At 43.9% G+C, this 18,747-nt stretch overlaps 1 protein-coding gene across 1 annotated transcript in view; it reads right to left on the bottom strand.

Moving 5' to 3' along the window:
* Positions 1 to 13,384, bottom strand: part of PRTG (protogenin) — an 89,154-nt gene extending 75,770 nt beyond the window's left edge. Inside the window, 2 exon segments of the mRNA XM_075160138.1 lie at positions 11,997 to 12,299; positions 13,309 to 13,384. Coding sequence (XP_075016239.1) covers positions 11,997 to 12,299; positions 13,309 to 13,384 — 379 coding nt within the window.
* Positions 13,385 to 18,747: the final 5,363 nt, after the last annotated feature.

The raw sequence follows: 18,747 nt of genomic DNA on the forward strand, positions 1-18,747 counted from the left end.
AATGCCATGTGCTGGGAATGTCACAAAATCCCATCAATGCTACCAAGAATTCCATAGTTAATTTCTTGTATGCTGTATCAATGCTTACCTCTTCTAGTGTTTAGTATATCCAAGAATTCCAAACACTAGAAAACATAATTATTGCTAGAAATAAAGTTCACACCCTTAAAAGGAAAAAAAAAAGAAAAAAAGAAGGAAAAAAGAAAAGAAAATTTACTAACTGGAATAAACAAAAAAATTCTACTAATGAGAAACAAAAACAAAACAAAAAAATCCCCATACCCAATTATGTCTCAACTTCTTAAATAAATGAAATACTAATTTTGAGAGCACAGGCTAATGTATTTGAATACAAACTCACATGTACCGGTTCCATGAGCCACTGTGCACAGAGCACTGTGGATTTGTATTATGATCATTTTTACAATAGTTTGGTCGTGTGATAAAATTGAGCTGCCTTCCTGGCACAGACTGGCTGAACAAATAAAAGCAGTACCACTTTCAACCTCTATTTAAGATCAATGATAAATCTGCTTGCAAACTGCGGGCCACAGGGTTGTTTGCATAAATAAGCATTAAAAGCAAGATGAAAAAAGAGTTGGTCATATGCTCACTTATGCTTTTGGGGAGGGGGTGGGGGAAGGAAGTTTCACCCTTGTAATTTGGGACATGCTATGTACAAAGTTTCTCTCTCCTCAGGCAAAATGACAGAGTCGTGCCAGAACTCCCAGAGAATATTTCCAGTTAACATCAATTTGCCGGATGTCACAGACAAGTTTAATGAACAAAATGATAAATGTCTGTCAATGGCTTCATAAAGTCAATGAATTCTCGTTACAAAGAACATACATAATGCACAGCTCTGCCTGAGGCACACGTTACAGTTATTAGAGGTTTACTAGAGATCTTGATGTGGACAGTGAAACGGTGATTTAACAATTTACACTAGTTAATTTGCTGATAAGTTACCTAAACAATTATTAATATGTTGAAGATTGTACAAGCAAGAGTAAGCAAAAAAAAAAAAGTAAAACTGTTCTGCATGTTCAAAGACCTTAAGGTTAATTTTAAGTTTCTTTGAAAAGATAATGGCTTATTTGATGACTTCCAGTTATAACAAGTTGTAAAACAAAAAACAATACTGTGTAACACTGAGCTGTTTTTATTGTACATTGTAATGGCTATCAAAACAGCTTTTTCTTAATCATAATAATTATCTGATTTTGTGACAGCCAGACCACTTGAGACAAGATATTACACTGCTGTCGAATCATTTTTCCTTCATCTAAATTTGGGGTCAAAACTGACCTCAAAGTATCCTATGACACTTCCCTCTTCTGCCACAGCTGTGAAAATAAGCTCCACTGGAAAACACTACCTCCTTCCAGTCATCAGACAGGAATAAGAAACAGGGGGTCACCAGAAGCAGTTTTGCAAATCCCAAACAATGATATAGCATATATGTGACAATTTATAAAGAGGAAAAGGAAAAAAACAAACGGACTACATGCAGCAAAACTAGCCTGCATGTGACATGAGAAAGAGAAAAGAGTGGGAACATGTGAGAGGACACAAATGATGAGAATTTTGAATATCAGAACAGATCAGCAGATAAATGAAAAGCTTTTCTATTTTATACTTTTTCCTCTCCATTTCAAGGTGTACAGGAAGTGAGTGTCTCTCAATACAGCTTAGAAGAACTGACAATCCCACTCTGTAAACAGGCTGATAGATGACTTTCATGATTTTACTGGGAGAAAGAAGGCTAAACATTGCTACTTCGCATGAGAAACTCATGCTGCAATGGTTGAGGAGATATAGAAGAGTAAGTTATTTTTCTAATCGTATTTTATCTTGGTTTGTCTTTCATCTGAAATGGCTCGAAGGAGAGCCAAAAAAAAAAAAAAATCAAAACCCTCTTGACTGGAAGATTCAGAAAGATTTTTGGTGTAATGCAAGATTTTCTGCACTATGAGGGTGGTGAGGCACTAGAACAGGTTGCCCAGAGAAGTTGTGGATGACCCATTCCTGGAAGTGTTCAAAGCCAGGCTGGATGAGGCTCTGAGCAACCTGATCTAGTGGAAGGTGTCCCTGCCCATGGCAGGGGGGTTGGAACTAGGCGATCTTTAAGGTCCCTTCCAACCCAAACCATTGTATGATTCTAAGGTTTTAAAAATGAGTCATGTATCTATCAGGGTGCCCAAAGATGAGCTAGTACACGTGGTAAAATTACACTGATCAATTAAAAATTCAACATTTTTTCTACTTTTATAATTCTATCAATTTGCCAGTGATACCATTAAGACATGAGGGTTTTACACAAGAAATGCTGATCTACTGAAATGAGAACAAACAATATCATCAATCAATGTGAACAGGATTATCATCTGAAGACACTAAAAATCAAATCTGAAGGTACAGAGTTGCTTCTGTTCACAGAATCCCCTCCAGTTTCCAACATTCATGCATCACTATACACAAGATATACACAAGATATACCTAACAAGCTGTAAAGACTTAGTTTAACTGCCCCCTAGCTATGTATTAAAAGAACACCAGATGACATGTTTAATGCTTGTAATAACTTTTACGTATCCCTTATCCCTGGTCAGTCAGGTGATTATTTCTTTCAAAACTGTCTCTCATACGCAAATCATTTCAAAATGGAACTACTGCACCTCAGAGCTAAAGAGCAACTTTCCATTACACATACTTCTAAGACAAGGCAAATCATTGCTATTAAATTCAAAATCATAATTTTAGCATGTTCTGAGGCTAGAGGACTAGGCCAAGGTAAGTTTTGCTGCTTTGCCATCAATATACCACTCAGAGTAGCCTGTAGTTAGAGACAAATTCTTTTCTCCTTTCTAAAATACTGTATTCGTCCCACCTAAAGCTGTGATTCAGAAAAGCCTGCCAATTTTGGACAGAACTGTAAGCTTGCACAGAATGGAATCTGTTGCCCATTCCCCATCATCTACTTAAACATGGGCTTGGCCCATCTGAATACAGATTTAGTGAATTGCAATGTTCTGAGACAAATCCCATCCTACCACCAGTCCCTTTATATCGGCCAGTACGTAGGAAGTTTTCTTCCTAAGATTCTATAGATGGGAAAGGGTATCAAAGATCCTCTCTGCAGTTAGATTCATGCTTTTCACCACAGATTTCTGTCATAATTCAGAAACAACAACAATCTTACTCCTTGCTGTCCAGGAGAATTTTACCAGGGCTCTTATGGCAGGTGCCGCTTTCAAACGCAGTTCTTCTCAAAGGCTGGACATGTAATTTGCTCAGTAGTATTCTACCATTGAAAAAGTTGGTAAAATAGAAGTCAAAGTGTAACTGTGAGGTCTTGAGAGGAAAAGCGTTGCTCATTATTGTCTATGGAAGGGACTGTTGAGATTTTTTTTTTTTTTTTAATACTCACTTAACTGAGCAGATGGCTCAGCTGTATTTTCTCATGTAGCAACGTCCCTTAAAAATGGCCATTGAGAGAATTGTTTAGTGTCTACTGAGGTATCCAAAGGCAGGACTTCGACACTTGCAGATTATTAAACATTTTTGCACATTTTTGTAAAAGAGAAGCCCTGCTCTTTGGATTTTCAGTTTTCCAATGTTTTTTTTTGTCGTTGTTGGGTTTTTGGTGTTTTTGTTTGTTTGGGCTTTTTTTGGTGGTTTTTTTTGTTTGTTTGTTCATTTTGTTTTGTTTTTAGAAAAACAATTTCCTGGTTTATGTTGTACAAGGTAAAATTACATGACCTGGCTGCTTCTTATACACTCATTAGTTTAAACCAATGCCCAGATTTAGGGACAGGAAGAAATATCCCAGGTGAAAAAATTGAAGTTGCATTTCTTTCCTACTTTCCTTTCATTTCTCAAGGTCACCCGAGATATTTTCATCGAACAAATCCCCTACAATCACAGAGATGTAGGATATGGGTGGCACCCTTGTGCCCTCATGCTCTTTTCCTGAATTAACAATCCTAGACAGTAAGGACAGGTTTCTAGAAGGAGCTGGGACAGACTGCGTCACATGTTCTGTGAGCCTTGCAAGCCCCTACACCCATGACTGCAGGAAACTCTACTAGAAACAGGTTTCTGCCTGTTTTCTAGTTTTATAACAAAAGTTCTTGTCTGTTCTCAATTTTGCTAGAACTTTGCAATCAGTGCATTTCCATTTATTTCATATTCCAGAAGTCATTCCTTTCCTCAAAACTTTGCCTACATGCAGAAACAACTTCATATGATCGTTTTCAAATAATTTATGGGAGTAAGTGTGCATTCCTACTACTTTAGTCAGAAGAGGAAGTCAGATTATACAGGTATAAACCCAAGAACCACAATTACAGAAGATTAAATAACTGCACTCCTTGCTGACTTTCTCCCTCCCCAGTAGTTAAGTCCCCAGTAAACCTTCCAGAGATGGTAGTAGTATCTTAGTACATGGCAACTTTTGCCTCAAATTAATGATTAAATTCTGATAACAGCTTTGGATATAAAGCTTGTTGTCAGCATTCCTGTGTCTTTTATTACATGTTCATTTTCAGTATTTCATTTTTCACATTGCATTCTACTGCTCTGACATCCAGTAAATGAGAAGGTGCTCACTGAATACTATCACAATTGCTACAATGAAGTGTTCAGGCTAGAAGCAAACATAACTTCCCCAAGCTTAACTACTGAAAAATTTACAGAGTTTTCCCATCAGCCGAACTCAGGCAATACCCTGACCACAGCAGGAGTTTTAAAAGCTGTTTAGTGTAACAGTGGCACAGAAAGACTCGGTAACCCTGAAGTCTTTACCCCATAAAACACAAAGATTGCACATACTGTTATTTTGGGGTTATAATAATAAGAATCTAAGTGAACTTCATGAGCACACAGCAGACCTATGTGCATCTGGGGGGAATGATACCTAGATACTATTCCCCTAAGCTGCAGATGCACTGATGTGTCAGAAACCTCCTACCAAAAGCCCAACAGCGATAGGCAATTGAGAAACAAGCACTTTGGAACAGGGCCTTGAGATGATAACTGTATTATCCAGATGCTACTTAGTTTATTTTGCCTTCGTGAGCGTTCATGTTATTAAAAACGAAAAAAAATTCCACTCACCTAAGGAGATCAAATTCGATTTCTTTGAAAAAAAACTAACCAGAATTACTGTTGAGAGTTATGAAACAAAGTAAAAGCAGTAAAGAAAATCTGTCTAGTACTGCTTATTTACATTTTCCTCTAATATATTAGGAAGGCCATCTCCCTCCAAAACTTCTACATACAGAAAAAACAACGCAGAAGAGGAGGTTACAATAATTTCATAAAGCAAGTCACAGACAAACCCTCCACACTCCGGCGGTTTCACAACCATCTCCTCCTGCTGTTTACCTCCATCTATTAAAAAAGTAACAATTTCATCCATACAAATAAAAAATGCTGTCACTATAGATGTAGGTTTTGGAAGGCTGCCAGATGGATTTCTAACTTCCAACACAGATCATCTAGTGCGATTTTTTTTTTCTCCTTTAACTCAATTGCGGAGACAATCAACTTTAAAACATAGCCGCTCCTTAAAATGCTGCTGCTTAAAAGCTACACAGAGGTTGACCCTAGTAACTAACGTTGACCATACAACCCACACTTACTCAACAAAATGTGGAGACTTGACATTGTTGATTACTTTTTCACTTAGGTGGTGATTACCAGTTATAAAGACTGGAAGTAATCAATCCCAATTTAACAGCTGGGCCTATTGATGAAACAAAAAAAAACAATGCAAAACTAAACAAAAGATTATGTCCACAATTTTGGAGATAAGATGAGGAAAAACACAAAATCCTGAGGAAAACACACAAAAACTAAGCACAAATTTGTCCAACAATGGAAATGACCGTATTTCTGTAGGAAAATGCTTAGTAACTTTTAAATTCTTCCTCCAAGATTCTCTTTGTCATTGTCTTAAATTGTTCTGCACACCATCAATAGCCACAGCTGTTAAATTGTGAAGACGTGACAACAAGTCTCTAGGCAAACAACTGCTCAGAGTGAGATCCTTTTCTTTAGGATAATCAGAGCTGGCTGACAAAAGGGGGCCTTACTGAATGCCCTTTCAACAATTTCTACACCAAGAAACGCAAAGAGAGAGGGAGGGGGAAGAAAGGGAGCAGTGGGGGGGGAGCACCACACTGCAAGAACAGAACAGCATCCTTAGCTGCCATACATTGCTTTGCAAGTAGAAAAGAAATCTCAATAGTTTAGTGCACGTATCACACGCAGAACTTTTACCCGGTAAGAATTGAGTGCCTCTAGTCACAGCTCTGAACAACTTCTACCATGGTACCACGTTTTCCTTCAACATTTCTCACGTAGGTGAAGGTTTTATTAGCTACAGAGTACGCTGTCAATAAGACTGAGCATTCCTTTAAAAAAGAAGCTGGTAAAAACTTTATACATTATAAAGTTACGGTGATAAAAACTAGTAAAAACCATAACAGCTTTGGCCCTACTAGCTAGGAAGAAAAGCAAGGGCATGAAATGCCTCAGCTTGGCATTATGCTTGACACAGATTTGAAACTGAGGTGTTGAGGAAACCCATAAAAAGCTCACTTCTCTAGTGATGTGGTAGCGGAAACAAACACTGTTCATGTGCACTAAGCAAAGTTTCATACATTTTTTGTCCTGGCAACAACATAAAAACCCATCCATCCCTTAGCCTGTGGAAGAGTTCTTAGAAGTGCAGACCAGTCATTGCTGAAAGAACAGGGAATGCCCTAGAGTCAAAAAAAAAAAAAGTAACTAGTGGTTATGTCTTAAAAGGATGTTGACAATTTCTTCTGTAAAGTTGTAGGAGTTCAGGTCCAAAGATGTCTGGGGGAGTTCTAGAGGAAAATCCTACAAGAAAAAGAGTTAAGAAGGAAAGTATTTCCCAGTTTTCTTATTTCTTCAGTGTATTTCAGTTAAAGAACAAAAATCTTACTGCTCTTCTTCACCGTTATCAACTGACATTGCCAACTGAGTCCTCCTCCTGACTTAAATATTGGAACTTAAATGCACTAAGGATCAGCCATGTGCACTCTCAGCTTAGGAACAGATCCTCCTCTCAGGATATTCAAATCAACTAATCAAAGTAATAGCAATAAGGCAGCACTTGTAAAAACCTAAAACAAGAGCTTCCACAAACTGTCTGTAACCACACCAGTTCTACAGCATTAAGACTTTGCTATCTCTTTTAATACAAGACCATTGTCTATAACAGCCATTTGCCATTTCACTTCCACCTCAGTCAAAAACCACTTCTGCCCGCCAACCCCACCCTTCCATCTCAGAATTTGTTCCTCTCTCCATTACTTTTTAAAATAATTAAACATACCTTTGAGCTCTATATGCATTTGGAAGATACCTGAAATGACAGATTCCATACAAAATGAAAACTATATTGTTAGACCACAGCTATTAATCCCTTCATTTAAGGCAGGACAGTAAAATTAATTTTAAAAAGTTAGTAGCAGAAGGACAAAATTTTTGCCTACACACGTTCCATGAAGGCCATAGTTTGATGAACACTTATTTTTGCAACAGCCTAAATTTCAGGAGCCTTCCTCTGTCCCCACTAAGCCTTCCCACCTCCACATCATTCCTCTCAGTTACTCTCATCGCTGTGAGTGGCTCCATGACAAAACGCATCAGGGAACTCATTTGGGTTAAACACCATCTTTTGTTTTAATTCTATTATTTTAACCCAGATCAGTTCCCTGTTCAGTTAGCCACACATGCAGCTGTGCCCACACAAGGAAGGGCACAATGCAAAAGTGGGAACAAACAGCTGGAACTGCTAAGAAAATAATGATTGTCACAGTAGAGAATAAGGCTCAGCTGGATGCACTCTTAAGTGCAAATATTTAAAAGCAGAGCAAAAGATGTTGTTAGGATATCAAAACATAAATATTGCCAATTATTGGCACGATAGTGGGACCAGAAGTCACATCACTGCCACAGCAGGTAAGCAAAGTTACAAACTCCCCACAAAGTATAGCCTGCTACATGTAAAAGGCCCAGCGTTTCACAAATTGCAGTGCAGCATGCACACACAGTTTCCCTCCAGGAGCATGTTCCCAGAAACCTTCTGCTTGCATAACCTTTCACTTCTGTGAAATGTAGAAAGCTGTACACGAAGAATTGGGCTTACGTTTCCTGTAATTCACAAACATTAAAATCAATTAAGCCAAGTTACAAGAGGAGAAAGGGTTATCTAGGAATAACCCAGCTGTATACATCCCATCCAACCATCTTAAAACTTTAATTTCCACTTTTTGTGGAAAGGAAATAAACGATGGTCATCCTGTCCAATCCCTGCCCGAAGCTGATGTTACTAGCTTAAGAACATGATCCACCTTCTCCATTTTTTCTTAATATCATCTTATTGGAAGTCTAGCTTTATTTTTAGACAGAATCTTAGTTAACTGTGGTTAAATAGTCATAATTTAAAAATGTAGGAATACAAAAATCTCAGCTTGTTTATTTTTGGCTGATCCAAAGTTGTACCAGAAGTGCTTAGACTTTCTTCACAGTCTACATTCCTTTTATACTCTGTTAAAAGAGACCTCTCTTAGTAACAGTGGCAGCAGCAAGTTGAATTTTGAGTAAGTCGTACTCTTCACTATTAGCATTTTACCCCCACGTGTTGCCTCACAAAGAACCACACAGGAACCTCCTCCTCTCCCCCCCACATCAATTAGCCTGCTTTGGAAGGAACCACAAGCATGTGCTGAAACTAATATTTATTTTTACCTAAGCAATACCTCAGCCCCACAGTTTCCTTTAAAAAAGTAGAGAGATCTCACCGAAAAAAAGCCCTAAATTAGTCAAATTCTTTTGTGCATGGATGAACAACAGGAAAGTAAAGCCTTGGGGCCTCTGGGGAGGAACCCTGTCCCTGCAGACCTACTCTGATGTGCTCGGGAGATAAGGCTCCATAGTGACACTTAAGGAAAGGCCTGCTCACATTTGAATTTCTGCATTCCTCAAGAACAATTCATGGCAATCACTAACTTTGCAGAGGAGCTACATGAAAGCTTTGGCCAATGAATGAGGGTCATCTGCTCTTTATCACAAGGGTAAACCTCATCCTGGCCAGTTTCTAACCTTTTAACCCTGTGAATTCTTAATTTGCACATGAATAATGGAATTCTTGCCAAGAGTGCAACCTTCAGCTTCCAGTTCCTAACTTTAGAAACCAAGACCTGATCTCCTTGTGTGTTCAAATCTTAAACTCTTGGACAGATTAAAGTTTTTGATTTCCAAATGCAACACTAAACATTACAATTCTGAAGCAAAAGATAAGCTTACTGGCAAAATCTCTGACTAGGCAAAGTAAAAGAACATCCTCGCACCCTGCTGCTACCAGAGACTGAAGAGAGCATTTGCTTTTTTCCTCCAAAGAAAGGATGCCCATTTAATGCCTATTCTCCACCTGTTTAATATGTATAGTTCCTTCTGTACCCTGACCACAAGGTAATTTGCCTTCGCAGCAACCAACAATTGCTCCTAAACAAAATTATAAGCCTACAAAATCCCCCACAAGACTTTAATTTATTTTACTTAAAACATCTGCAAAGTTCAATCAACTCATGATAGCAGGCAGAAACACTGTAAAAATGAGATATAAAACTAATTTGCACATGTTTTATGGGCTTCAAAATATGATACAAATTGCTGCCTTATTTCACAGCTTTACAGTAAAGATGACATTCTGAAACTGGTCAGATTGGAATATGACAAAAAAGAAGAGACTGCTACATAGGATAACTTCATGTTTGGCCACTAGTTAACCACTTAATCGCTAAGTCAACAACACCTACTGTGATCATTATGGATCCACTATCTCTTCCAGTTTTCTCCAACAGCCATAGGAAACCTTTCAAGTATTCAAAGAAGAAAAAGAAGAAAAAGAAACCTTTTGTCACAGTCTTACCGGGGAGGGGAGGGGGGAAAAAAAAAAAAAGAAAGGGAAAGAAAAAAAAAAAAAAGGGCTGCAAAACAAGAGTTTCACTCCACAGCATGCGATCTATTGGTTCACAACTCTTCCTCGGTGAAAATCTTTCATTATCAAAAAAAAAAACCGAAACAAAATTAAACCATCTTTCTGCTGAAATAACGTGCATGCGAGAAACAAACATTTATAGAAGTTCAGTACTGTCTGAATAAAATCAGATACTACAAGTGTATTACTATGCTGTATTACTATAGTACTCTGTACTATTCCAGAAGTTCTCTGATATTGAGCACAGAGCTCATCCTGCAATGTCTTGGATTTAAAATGGCCCTGAATTTTCCAGTCCTACATGCAGAATCCATCAGCCACTGCTTTGCTTTATATTTATTAACAACAATAACAACAGAATTCCTATCCTCTTAAGAAAGGTTTTCTTCAGTCTGTTATTACTGGTGCTGACACTCTGAAACTTAATGATGTGAATTTAAATGTCAACAATATTAATACTTCATTTTTCAAAAGTATCCAAGAACTCCTTGGTCCATTAATCCTCTATGTGAATAGGATCCCATGATACAAAGTAATAAGAAGCCACTTTCTGAAATCGGGAGTTCGCAGATCAGCCTCTTACAGCACGTGAAAAACTCATCACTTACATGGAGCCACCTGCCTCCAGGCTGGTTTTCAACTGCCCAACGCTCTAGCTCACTGAACAAGGTATTTCACACCTTCCTGGGGTATCTTATGGACAGTTTTTATAATCAGTTCAAGAAGCACACAGAAAAAAAACTAACAAATGTTAACATTCAGACTTTTTTAATGTAAGCTGATTTCCAACTAGTATTTACTAGTTTCCAACTGAATTTGGTAAAACTCGCAATTTACAACTAATGTCAAGTTTCCATAGAGGTATCAGTGCCACAGTTTTGTGCAACTTGCTACTAAGAGCAGGGTTGAAGAGGTCAAAGGAAGCCTTCTCCTATTAGATTAAGTTCATCAGTTAAGTCCTATTATAGATGGAACATGAGAAGACTACATAAACTGTGTACCCTCTGTGTTATACTTTCTTTGAAATGACTCCATGTACTTTTGGAAAGCAAAAAGGATAGTGTTGTAGAAGCAGCCTACTGGCAAAGCTCTGAACTGGTATGGAAAAAGGGCATGGCATTCAGCTCCTAACACACATCTCTTGCTCAATACGTTTAAAGATGCTGGGAAAATGGAGGGCAACACACACTGAAGGTCAGACTGTTAAAGCCATAAAGGCACTTACACACAACTATTTCCTTCACTATTCATCCAGTAGTAAGGAGTCACCCTAGAAACGTGTCTCTCACTTCCTAATGAAACCACATAACAGGCCCTTACGGTTGGTTCCGGAGGACCCTGAAGCAGTTCCAACAGGGACAGCACCCACATCTGCTTGACTGAACACACGTGTCAGAAAAGCAAGGGTTTGGTAATTTAACCCTCATGGTTGCCCATAAAACCTTTCCCCTCTTCCCCCTCCTAAAGACAGCCATCTCTATTATCCTTCATGCCCTGCCCCAAGACAGCAAAACACAGTATCAAGCTATTGAACAAGCAATAATAATTTTTTTTATCAGATTTGTAGATAACCCTTGTAAGGCTGCCCTGAACAGCACTTGAGAAACAAGACCCAGAACTTTTGTAGCAGGTTGCCAGCACGGCTCTGCATCACCACCTGCTCCGGAGACCAGTGACCCACATGAGCCACCCACACAAGGCACCACTGCCCAAGAGGTCTCATGGGCGGCTGTGCCACTCCTGCCACATCAGGGACTCAAAAAGAGGCCACCACAAGTTTTGCTCATAATCTTTACACATTTAAAAAGAAACAAAGGTTCTGCAGAATTGACTTGCTCTTTACTTTTGCTATTTGTCTCTTCAGGGACACAATCAAAACGATAGGTTGTTGTGCGCTGTTCAGGGAATTGCTGTCACAAACTCAGGAACAAGTAAATAAACATGAGCTGGAACTTACTTGCTAGTGTGAGATGGCTTTTTTGACTGAGAATGGCCCCATATTTGTTCAGAGCTAAGCACTGGTAAAATCCTTCATCAGACAACTCTCCTTTCTTTCCTTCCACCTCACTGATATATAATGAGCCATTGGATAAAGTGTAGATCCGTTCATTTTCAGACACTTTGCCTCCATTTTTCAGCCATGTAATAGTTATAGGAGCTTCACCACGAGCCTGGCAGTCTAAAACCACCGGATCCTTCCTTGAGACAGTAACATCCCGAGGCTCTTTCACAAAAAACAGTTCACTAAAGCACCACAGTCCTAAGAGAGAGAAAAAAAGATTTTGCCTGTAAGTATAGACATGCAAGTTACCAAGTGCAGTGGCGGGCTGCGAGTCATCGTGCTGAACCCACAGTATGAGGTAAGACTATCGTTATTACAGGCTCCGAGGTCTCTGAGCCCCCCAAACTCGGAAAACTCTGGGAAAACTGTGGTGCTGACTTCAAGCGGAGTAAAGCCATCAGGCTGTAAAACACTCAGGCGTTTGCCTCCCAATTTTCAAACGCATTGTGTAAGGAGCTAGAGAACCAGAGCCTCCAGTACCCGCGCAGCCGTCAGCAGGGCGCAGCACGGGAGGCGCTGGGTGTCGAGATGGGCACCGGTGACCCCCGCGGGGCCGGCCGGGCGGCGGGCACGGGGAGCCGCCCCGGTGCCGCCGCCAACCCCGCGGCGGCGGGGGCTGCCACACAGGTGCGACCGCTACTGCTGCCGGGGCAGCGCCGCCCAGGGAGCCGGGGCGCCCGAGCCGCTCGCTAATTTTACAAGCCTGCAAAGGGAGCCGGAGCGGGGCGGGTCGTAAAAGGCTAATTTTACAAGAAATCGTTAGCGAAACCCCCTCGCCGGCCAGCGGAGGGGCGGCAAACCGCCCGGCGCCCCTCACAGCCCGCCCCGAGGAGCCTCCTGTCCCCGCTACGCGGCCCCTCAGAGCCCCCCCCGCCCCAGACCGCAAAGGCGCGAGCGCGTGGCTAATTAACGGTCGCTCACCGCCTAACGTGGCGGTGGGCAGTTACCCGCCGCGCGCGCGCGCACAGGAGCGAGGCCCCGCGGCCCGCTCGCGCCCCCTGCCGGCGGGGCGGGGCGCCCGGAGCCCTCCGCGCCGCCCGCCCCGTCGCGGCGCGGCGCGGCGCGAACAAAGCGCGGGGCCGGGGCCGGGGCCGGGTCCCGCTCCCGCTCCGGCCGGTGCCGCCGATGCCGGATAAATAAAACCACGTGCGGCGGAGCGGGGCCGGGGCGCGGGCGGACAATGGGCCTTTGGGGCGGGCGGACTCACCTGGCAGCGGGAGCAGCAGCGCCCGCAGCAGCGCCCGGCGGCGGAGCGGCGCCATTTAGCGGGAGGCGGCTGGCATGCCCCGCCGGCCGCCGCGAGAGAGACCGGTCAGCGGACGAGGGGAGGAGACAGGGGACGGACGGAGCGGCCCCGGCGCGCCCGTCCCGGCCCTACTCTCCGCATCTCGTCTCCATTGGCCTTTGGGGAGGAGAGGGGCGAGGGGCAGGGCCGGGCGGGGGGCGGAGGGAGGGACGCCGCTGGACGGGGCGGGCTGCGGGGCGGGGGGCCGCGGCGGACAATACCCCGGGGGCGGGGGGGGCGGCAAGACCCACCAGCCCCGCGCACGAGGGGCGACGGGCTCCGGCGCCATCTGGGCCGGTCACGGCGCGGGGGGCCGGGCCCGAACCCCGCCCGGGTGAGCACCGGCGCTGCCCCAGAGACGCCGCCTCTCCCGGACGGCGGTGCCTCGGACAGCGCCGGGACCCGACGGCAGCTCCCCGCGGGCCCACCGGGACAGCCCCGAGCCGGCCCGGCTCTGCCAGCTCCGGAGTTTGGCGGGCTGGGGCTGCGCCCCTCCGGCCGGGGCGGGGGCTGCCGGCCGTGCCGCCCCCCGGGCACAAGGTGCCCTTGGACGCCACAAACGGCAGCGCTCTCCTCGCCGGCATGGCGAGCATCTGCAAAACGTGCACTTAGCCAGACCCAGCGTTACCAAAGGTCTGTGCCAAAAGCAGAGATGCCCACCCACGGCATGCACCCGGTGGAGGTGCTCAGCCCAAGCCCCACGCAGTGGACGCTGCAGTGCCAGCTGCAGTGGTGCCCAGGTTTGGCAGAGCACCCCGCACCCAGGTGAAATTGGCTTTCCCACACATGCAGACTAATTTTTGAATGCGAGGATGGGAATTGATGAGAAATGGAGTGCCATTTTGTCAATGGTTCTCACTGACCCCTTCGTACAGCACCGATAAAACCACTTCCAGATGGCCGTGCAGGGCAGCGCTCTGCTGCCGAGGATGAGCCACCCTTTACTTGTCTCCACCAGAAAGCAGCCCTAAGTTTACATCTGCCTCGAGTCCAAAATGCAGCTTGCCAAAATGCAACCTAAACTGCAAACATACGGCTTGAGAATCACGCTATCAACACCCTATGGATGATTTGTATGAGAGAGATCATCAAATCAAATGCTGCCACTATCATTTAAGCTTTCAGCTTCACCCATGATTTTACTCTATGCTTGCAGCCAGTGATTTCTAAGCTCTTTTTTGTCTGTTCAGAGTTCTAGTTTCTAAAGTTACCATGTAGGAAGGCATCTTCTTACTCAGCAGATTTGCCCCCTGTTTGCATTCATTGTGAGAGCTGCTGACTTCAGTGACAGGCAAGTTTTTACTGCTTTTTGTTCCTGCCAGCGCTGCAAAGCTCACAGAGCCAGGAGCCGGCAGCCAAACTTGGTCCCTTCTGCTGCATCATCACCGGGACTGGCTACAGCCTCAGTCAGTGACTCCTCTGAAAGCCTTCGGCAGAAAATCAGAGCTATCTAAACACAACGTAAGCCGTAGTTTGACCTATATCACCTTCCTTACTTGTCAAAAATACATGAGCAGAAGAATTCAGCTTGGTCTGAGCTTAGCACGAGTTTTCAGGAAAGGTAATGAGGAGAGATTTGTTTTACATGCAAATCAGTTACCCAAAAGGCATCCAGGCAGTTTCACAGTCACTTTGCAGAGCAGAACTGCACATCACCACTCTGGTGTCCAAATAGGAGTATATACAGCAGCAGGATCCACTTGACCCAGTAGTTTTGAATTTTCCCCAGTGTTTTTTACTTCATCCAGTCACAAAGGTGTGAACTATGAAAAAAAAGTATCACTTGCAAGCAATTTTGGTTTTATTATTTTTGAGCATTAATGATTAAACGTTCATTGTTTCTTGTGGCAAACTCACGACTTCCATCTGCAGCTCATGCTGGTACTGTACGCTCTCCTACCAAACTCTGGTTGATCAGAGTGACCTGAATTTGAGATTTCGTAGATGACCTCAGCGCGTCTAGAAGACAAACACACCAATGGGTAACACATTACCCAGTAACATTTCTATGCCATGTGCTTTGGTCTATTGGTGGAGAGGCTGAAACTGTCCCTGGTTAGACATAATGTTATTTCCCTGCAATCTTTTGCTCCGCGCAGCAGGGCGCTGCTTCCCACAGGCAGGAGCGGGTGGCTGTGCCAGCTGTACTGCCCCAGGAGGGACACCTCCTTGCCCAATTCACCAGCCCTTTTTGAAGCAGGAGTTGGTCCTAATGGACCAGGGGACAAAAAAAGCCAGCGGAGAGAGAGCAAGTTGTAGTCCTACTTGTGGGCTGGTTTCCATTAGCTGTGTCATCTGTGCTCACTGCTGTATTCTGCTGTGGCGGGGAAACTGCTTTACCGACTCTCTGGACTATGCTGTGCCAGCAGGAGGTTTTGACTCATGAGATCAAATGCAATATTTGTCTTAAATGGCTTAACAAAGAAAAGTGCTTCTGGCTGGAGCGCTCCTTGTGCCTGGGTACAGGCAGCTGGAAACACCAATATTTCCATTTCCACATTTCTGTTGAGCAAAACAAATAATAAATTCCTTACTAGAATTAAGCAGTCCTTTAACTAGATGAGCATAAACTCTCCCTCCTTAATCTGTCAGAAGTCATTATTTTAACACATTTTCCAGTAATTAATTGGATTAGAGATAGTGCAGACTTGCGATAACATATCTAAATTCATACTTCACTGCAGGCTGATAAACCCACTGAACCACAGTTCAAAAGCACTGCCAACCATAACTTTGTCAAATATACCATATTAGTAAATATGGAGCCAATAAGCACAGTTACCTACTTGGCTAACCATCTCACAGAAGCATTATCTTGAGAAAGCCAGAAAGGCAGTCCAGGATGAGTACAAGATACTGCCAGCCAACATAAACAAAGCTATGACTACTTTGCTTCAGGGCAGCAATTTTTCTTCTGTCACCAACAAAGACTTTTTTGCTTGACTCTATCTGTATTTTTGGTGAAAACAAATGATGCAAACTTCCCCAGTTTTTGTGGTTCTTTTCAGACCCATATAAACCCTTTTTTATGCTGTCTTTTAGATTTTGGGGTCTGCAAACAAGCTGTACACACCTTTCAAAGAAATAATAACGCGTAATACTTCAGCAGTCAGCTCCTCAATGCCTTAAAACCCAAGTCAGTAGTAAGAGCTCTCTTTGAAGTGCTACCAACAGCTGGAATAACAGCATGCTGTCCAGGTTGCTGTCTGTAAAGAACCTGATTTACCTTATGCCGCATTTCAGCCTCAGCCCTGGCAAGCCCAGTTTATGTTTCCTGAAAAGAAAGATTTTAAAAATCAGATTGACATGAACAGATCTAGCTCAGGGCTTTGCTCCGCTGCTCTTCTGTGTGTGGGTGAGGGCAGCTGTCAATCCATCCAGGACTGCTAAATGGGGCTGGAGCCATAAAATCCAGAATTTTGGTCCCATTATGAACCAGCAAGGAGAGAGAGGGACTTTCCAAAGGTGAATGAAGTCTCATGACCATGGCGTTTATACACTGTCTGAAGCGTTACCAACATCTCTAGAAAGGGAACTAATAGGCAGGACTCCTCCCTGGGATGGAAAGTAGAAGCCTCAGGAAAAGGAAAGAAGCTGAAAATTCACCTGTAACTGGAGCTTCCCACAGTGAACTCTGTATTTAAGAGATCTCTGCAGCCACAAGCCCAGGGTGGAGAATGTGGTTTCCTTCTGGGTTAGAATAAGATTTTTCTGGTGTTAGACCATTTACATTTCTTTCAGCTTAAACCAGAAATAGTTCAGTTTGGTCTGTGGTCAGATTTGCGCTGAGCATTTCAGCTCCACCTGAGAAAAAGAATAGCATCACGTTAGCTCTCTCATCCCTGTGGTCTGGGAAAAGCCATCACAGCAGCACGGATGGTGTTTGGCACGGCCACAAACTGCCCAAGCTGGGTGCCCACATGCTGCCGCGTCCCACCTGACCTAACAAGCTCAGAGATGGGGAAGTGGCTTTGCCCACATGATCCATTCCCCGGTTTGGCTTCGCACGGCTCTGCTCTAACACCATAACGTCGTGGGACAGAAAAGGATAGGGATGAGCACCCATAGGTGGGAAACAGGAGAAGTGGGGAGCGAGCTGCTTACAGCAGTTTAAGTGTCCCCGTTGCCACATGTGCAATCACAACACTATCCTCAATTAGCTGCAGCCTGTAAGAGGCGGTAGTAGGGTCCTGGAGCCCAAATCTATTTTCAAACCAACGTATAATCATTATCCTGGTCCCCCCACTGCTCCCAGCCCCACAGGCTCAACCCTTCTCTGCTACCAGTGCCAGGTCCCAGCTCACCCTCCACCTCTGCCGGCAGGTCACCGCAGGAGCTGCCGGGTGTCACTGCTGGCGTGAGGAAAACTGTAGCTACAGGCAGCCGGGGCAGAGGAGAGGGTACAATCACCACGGGCAGCTTAGCACGGCTGCAGCGGTCTCGGAGCTGCTGTCATTTTTCAGGGCAGGCTGAGAGCAGTGGTAATTGCCAGAGCCCTATTAACTGCAGGGGAATTACGGCAATTTGCACCGGCTCAGCTCTGCCTTCAGCCAGTGGAGTCCTCAAAACCCAGCTAAGGGGCTGCCACTTTGCTGCACTCCCGGCAGGGTGCCATTAACCCTTCTTCTCAGGGAAGCCCCTTTTTTCTTTACAGTTCTTGCTCTGAGTGTTTTTGATCTGGAATCACCGTAGGCATGTTTAGACACTTTCTTGTTTCTCATGCCAAACTCCCGACTCAATTACAACTGTATTCACAGATTTACAATATGTTAAGCTAACTCTATTAAGACCCACCATACAAATGTTTACTTTCGGCACATTTGGTCACTTAGTGGATTCTCGCTTCATTTTGAACCTGTGTACAGTTACCATCTCCGTTGCCTTCTCAAAGGAGATTCGCTCCTTCCATGAGCAGATGGGCAAACACACCTTGGGCCGAGCCCTTGGGATGCTAATGAACTTTCTCTCCAGGGAGCCTTCCTCCACAGGAAAAGCACACCTCCTTGACAAAGGGATTTTAACACAGATCTCATCTGGTTATAAACCAACAAACACCGAAGTGGAAGGAGTACAATTATTTGCTATGCTAACTTTTTTTTTTTTTCTTTTTTTCTTTCCAGCCACCTTCCACGATAGTGCTCCACTGGCCCAAATCAGTGGGTGTACCTCGGCTGGGTTGTTTCCCAGGTTGTTTTCTGGAGGCAGCCTCCAGACGTTTACCCCCACCCCTGAAGGCACATCACACTAGAATGAAGAGGGACCCTGCCATGAATTTCAGCAGGAGAAAGAGGACACCCCAACATCCTCCCCTGCTGCTGGAGGTAACCGCAGGCAGTTTGGAGGAGCAACCTCACAGCTATC

The sequence above is a fragment of the Calonectris borealis genome, chromosome 11 (assembly GCF_964195595.1).
Source record: "Calonectris borealis chromosome 11, bCalBor7.hap1.2, whole genome shotgun sequence".
Lineage (NCBI taxonomy): Eukaryota > Metazoa > Chordata > Aves > Procellariiformes > Procellariidae > Calonectris > Calonectris borealis.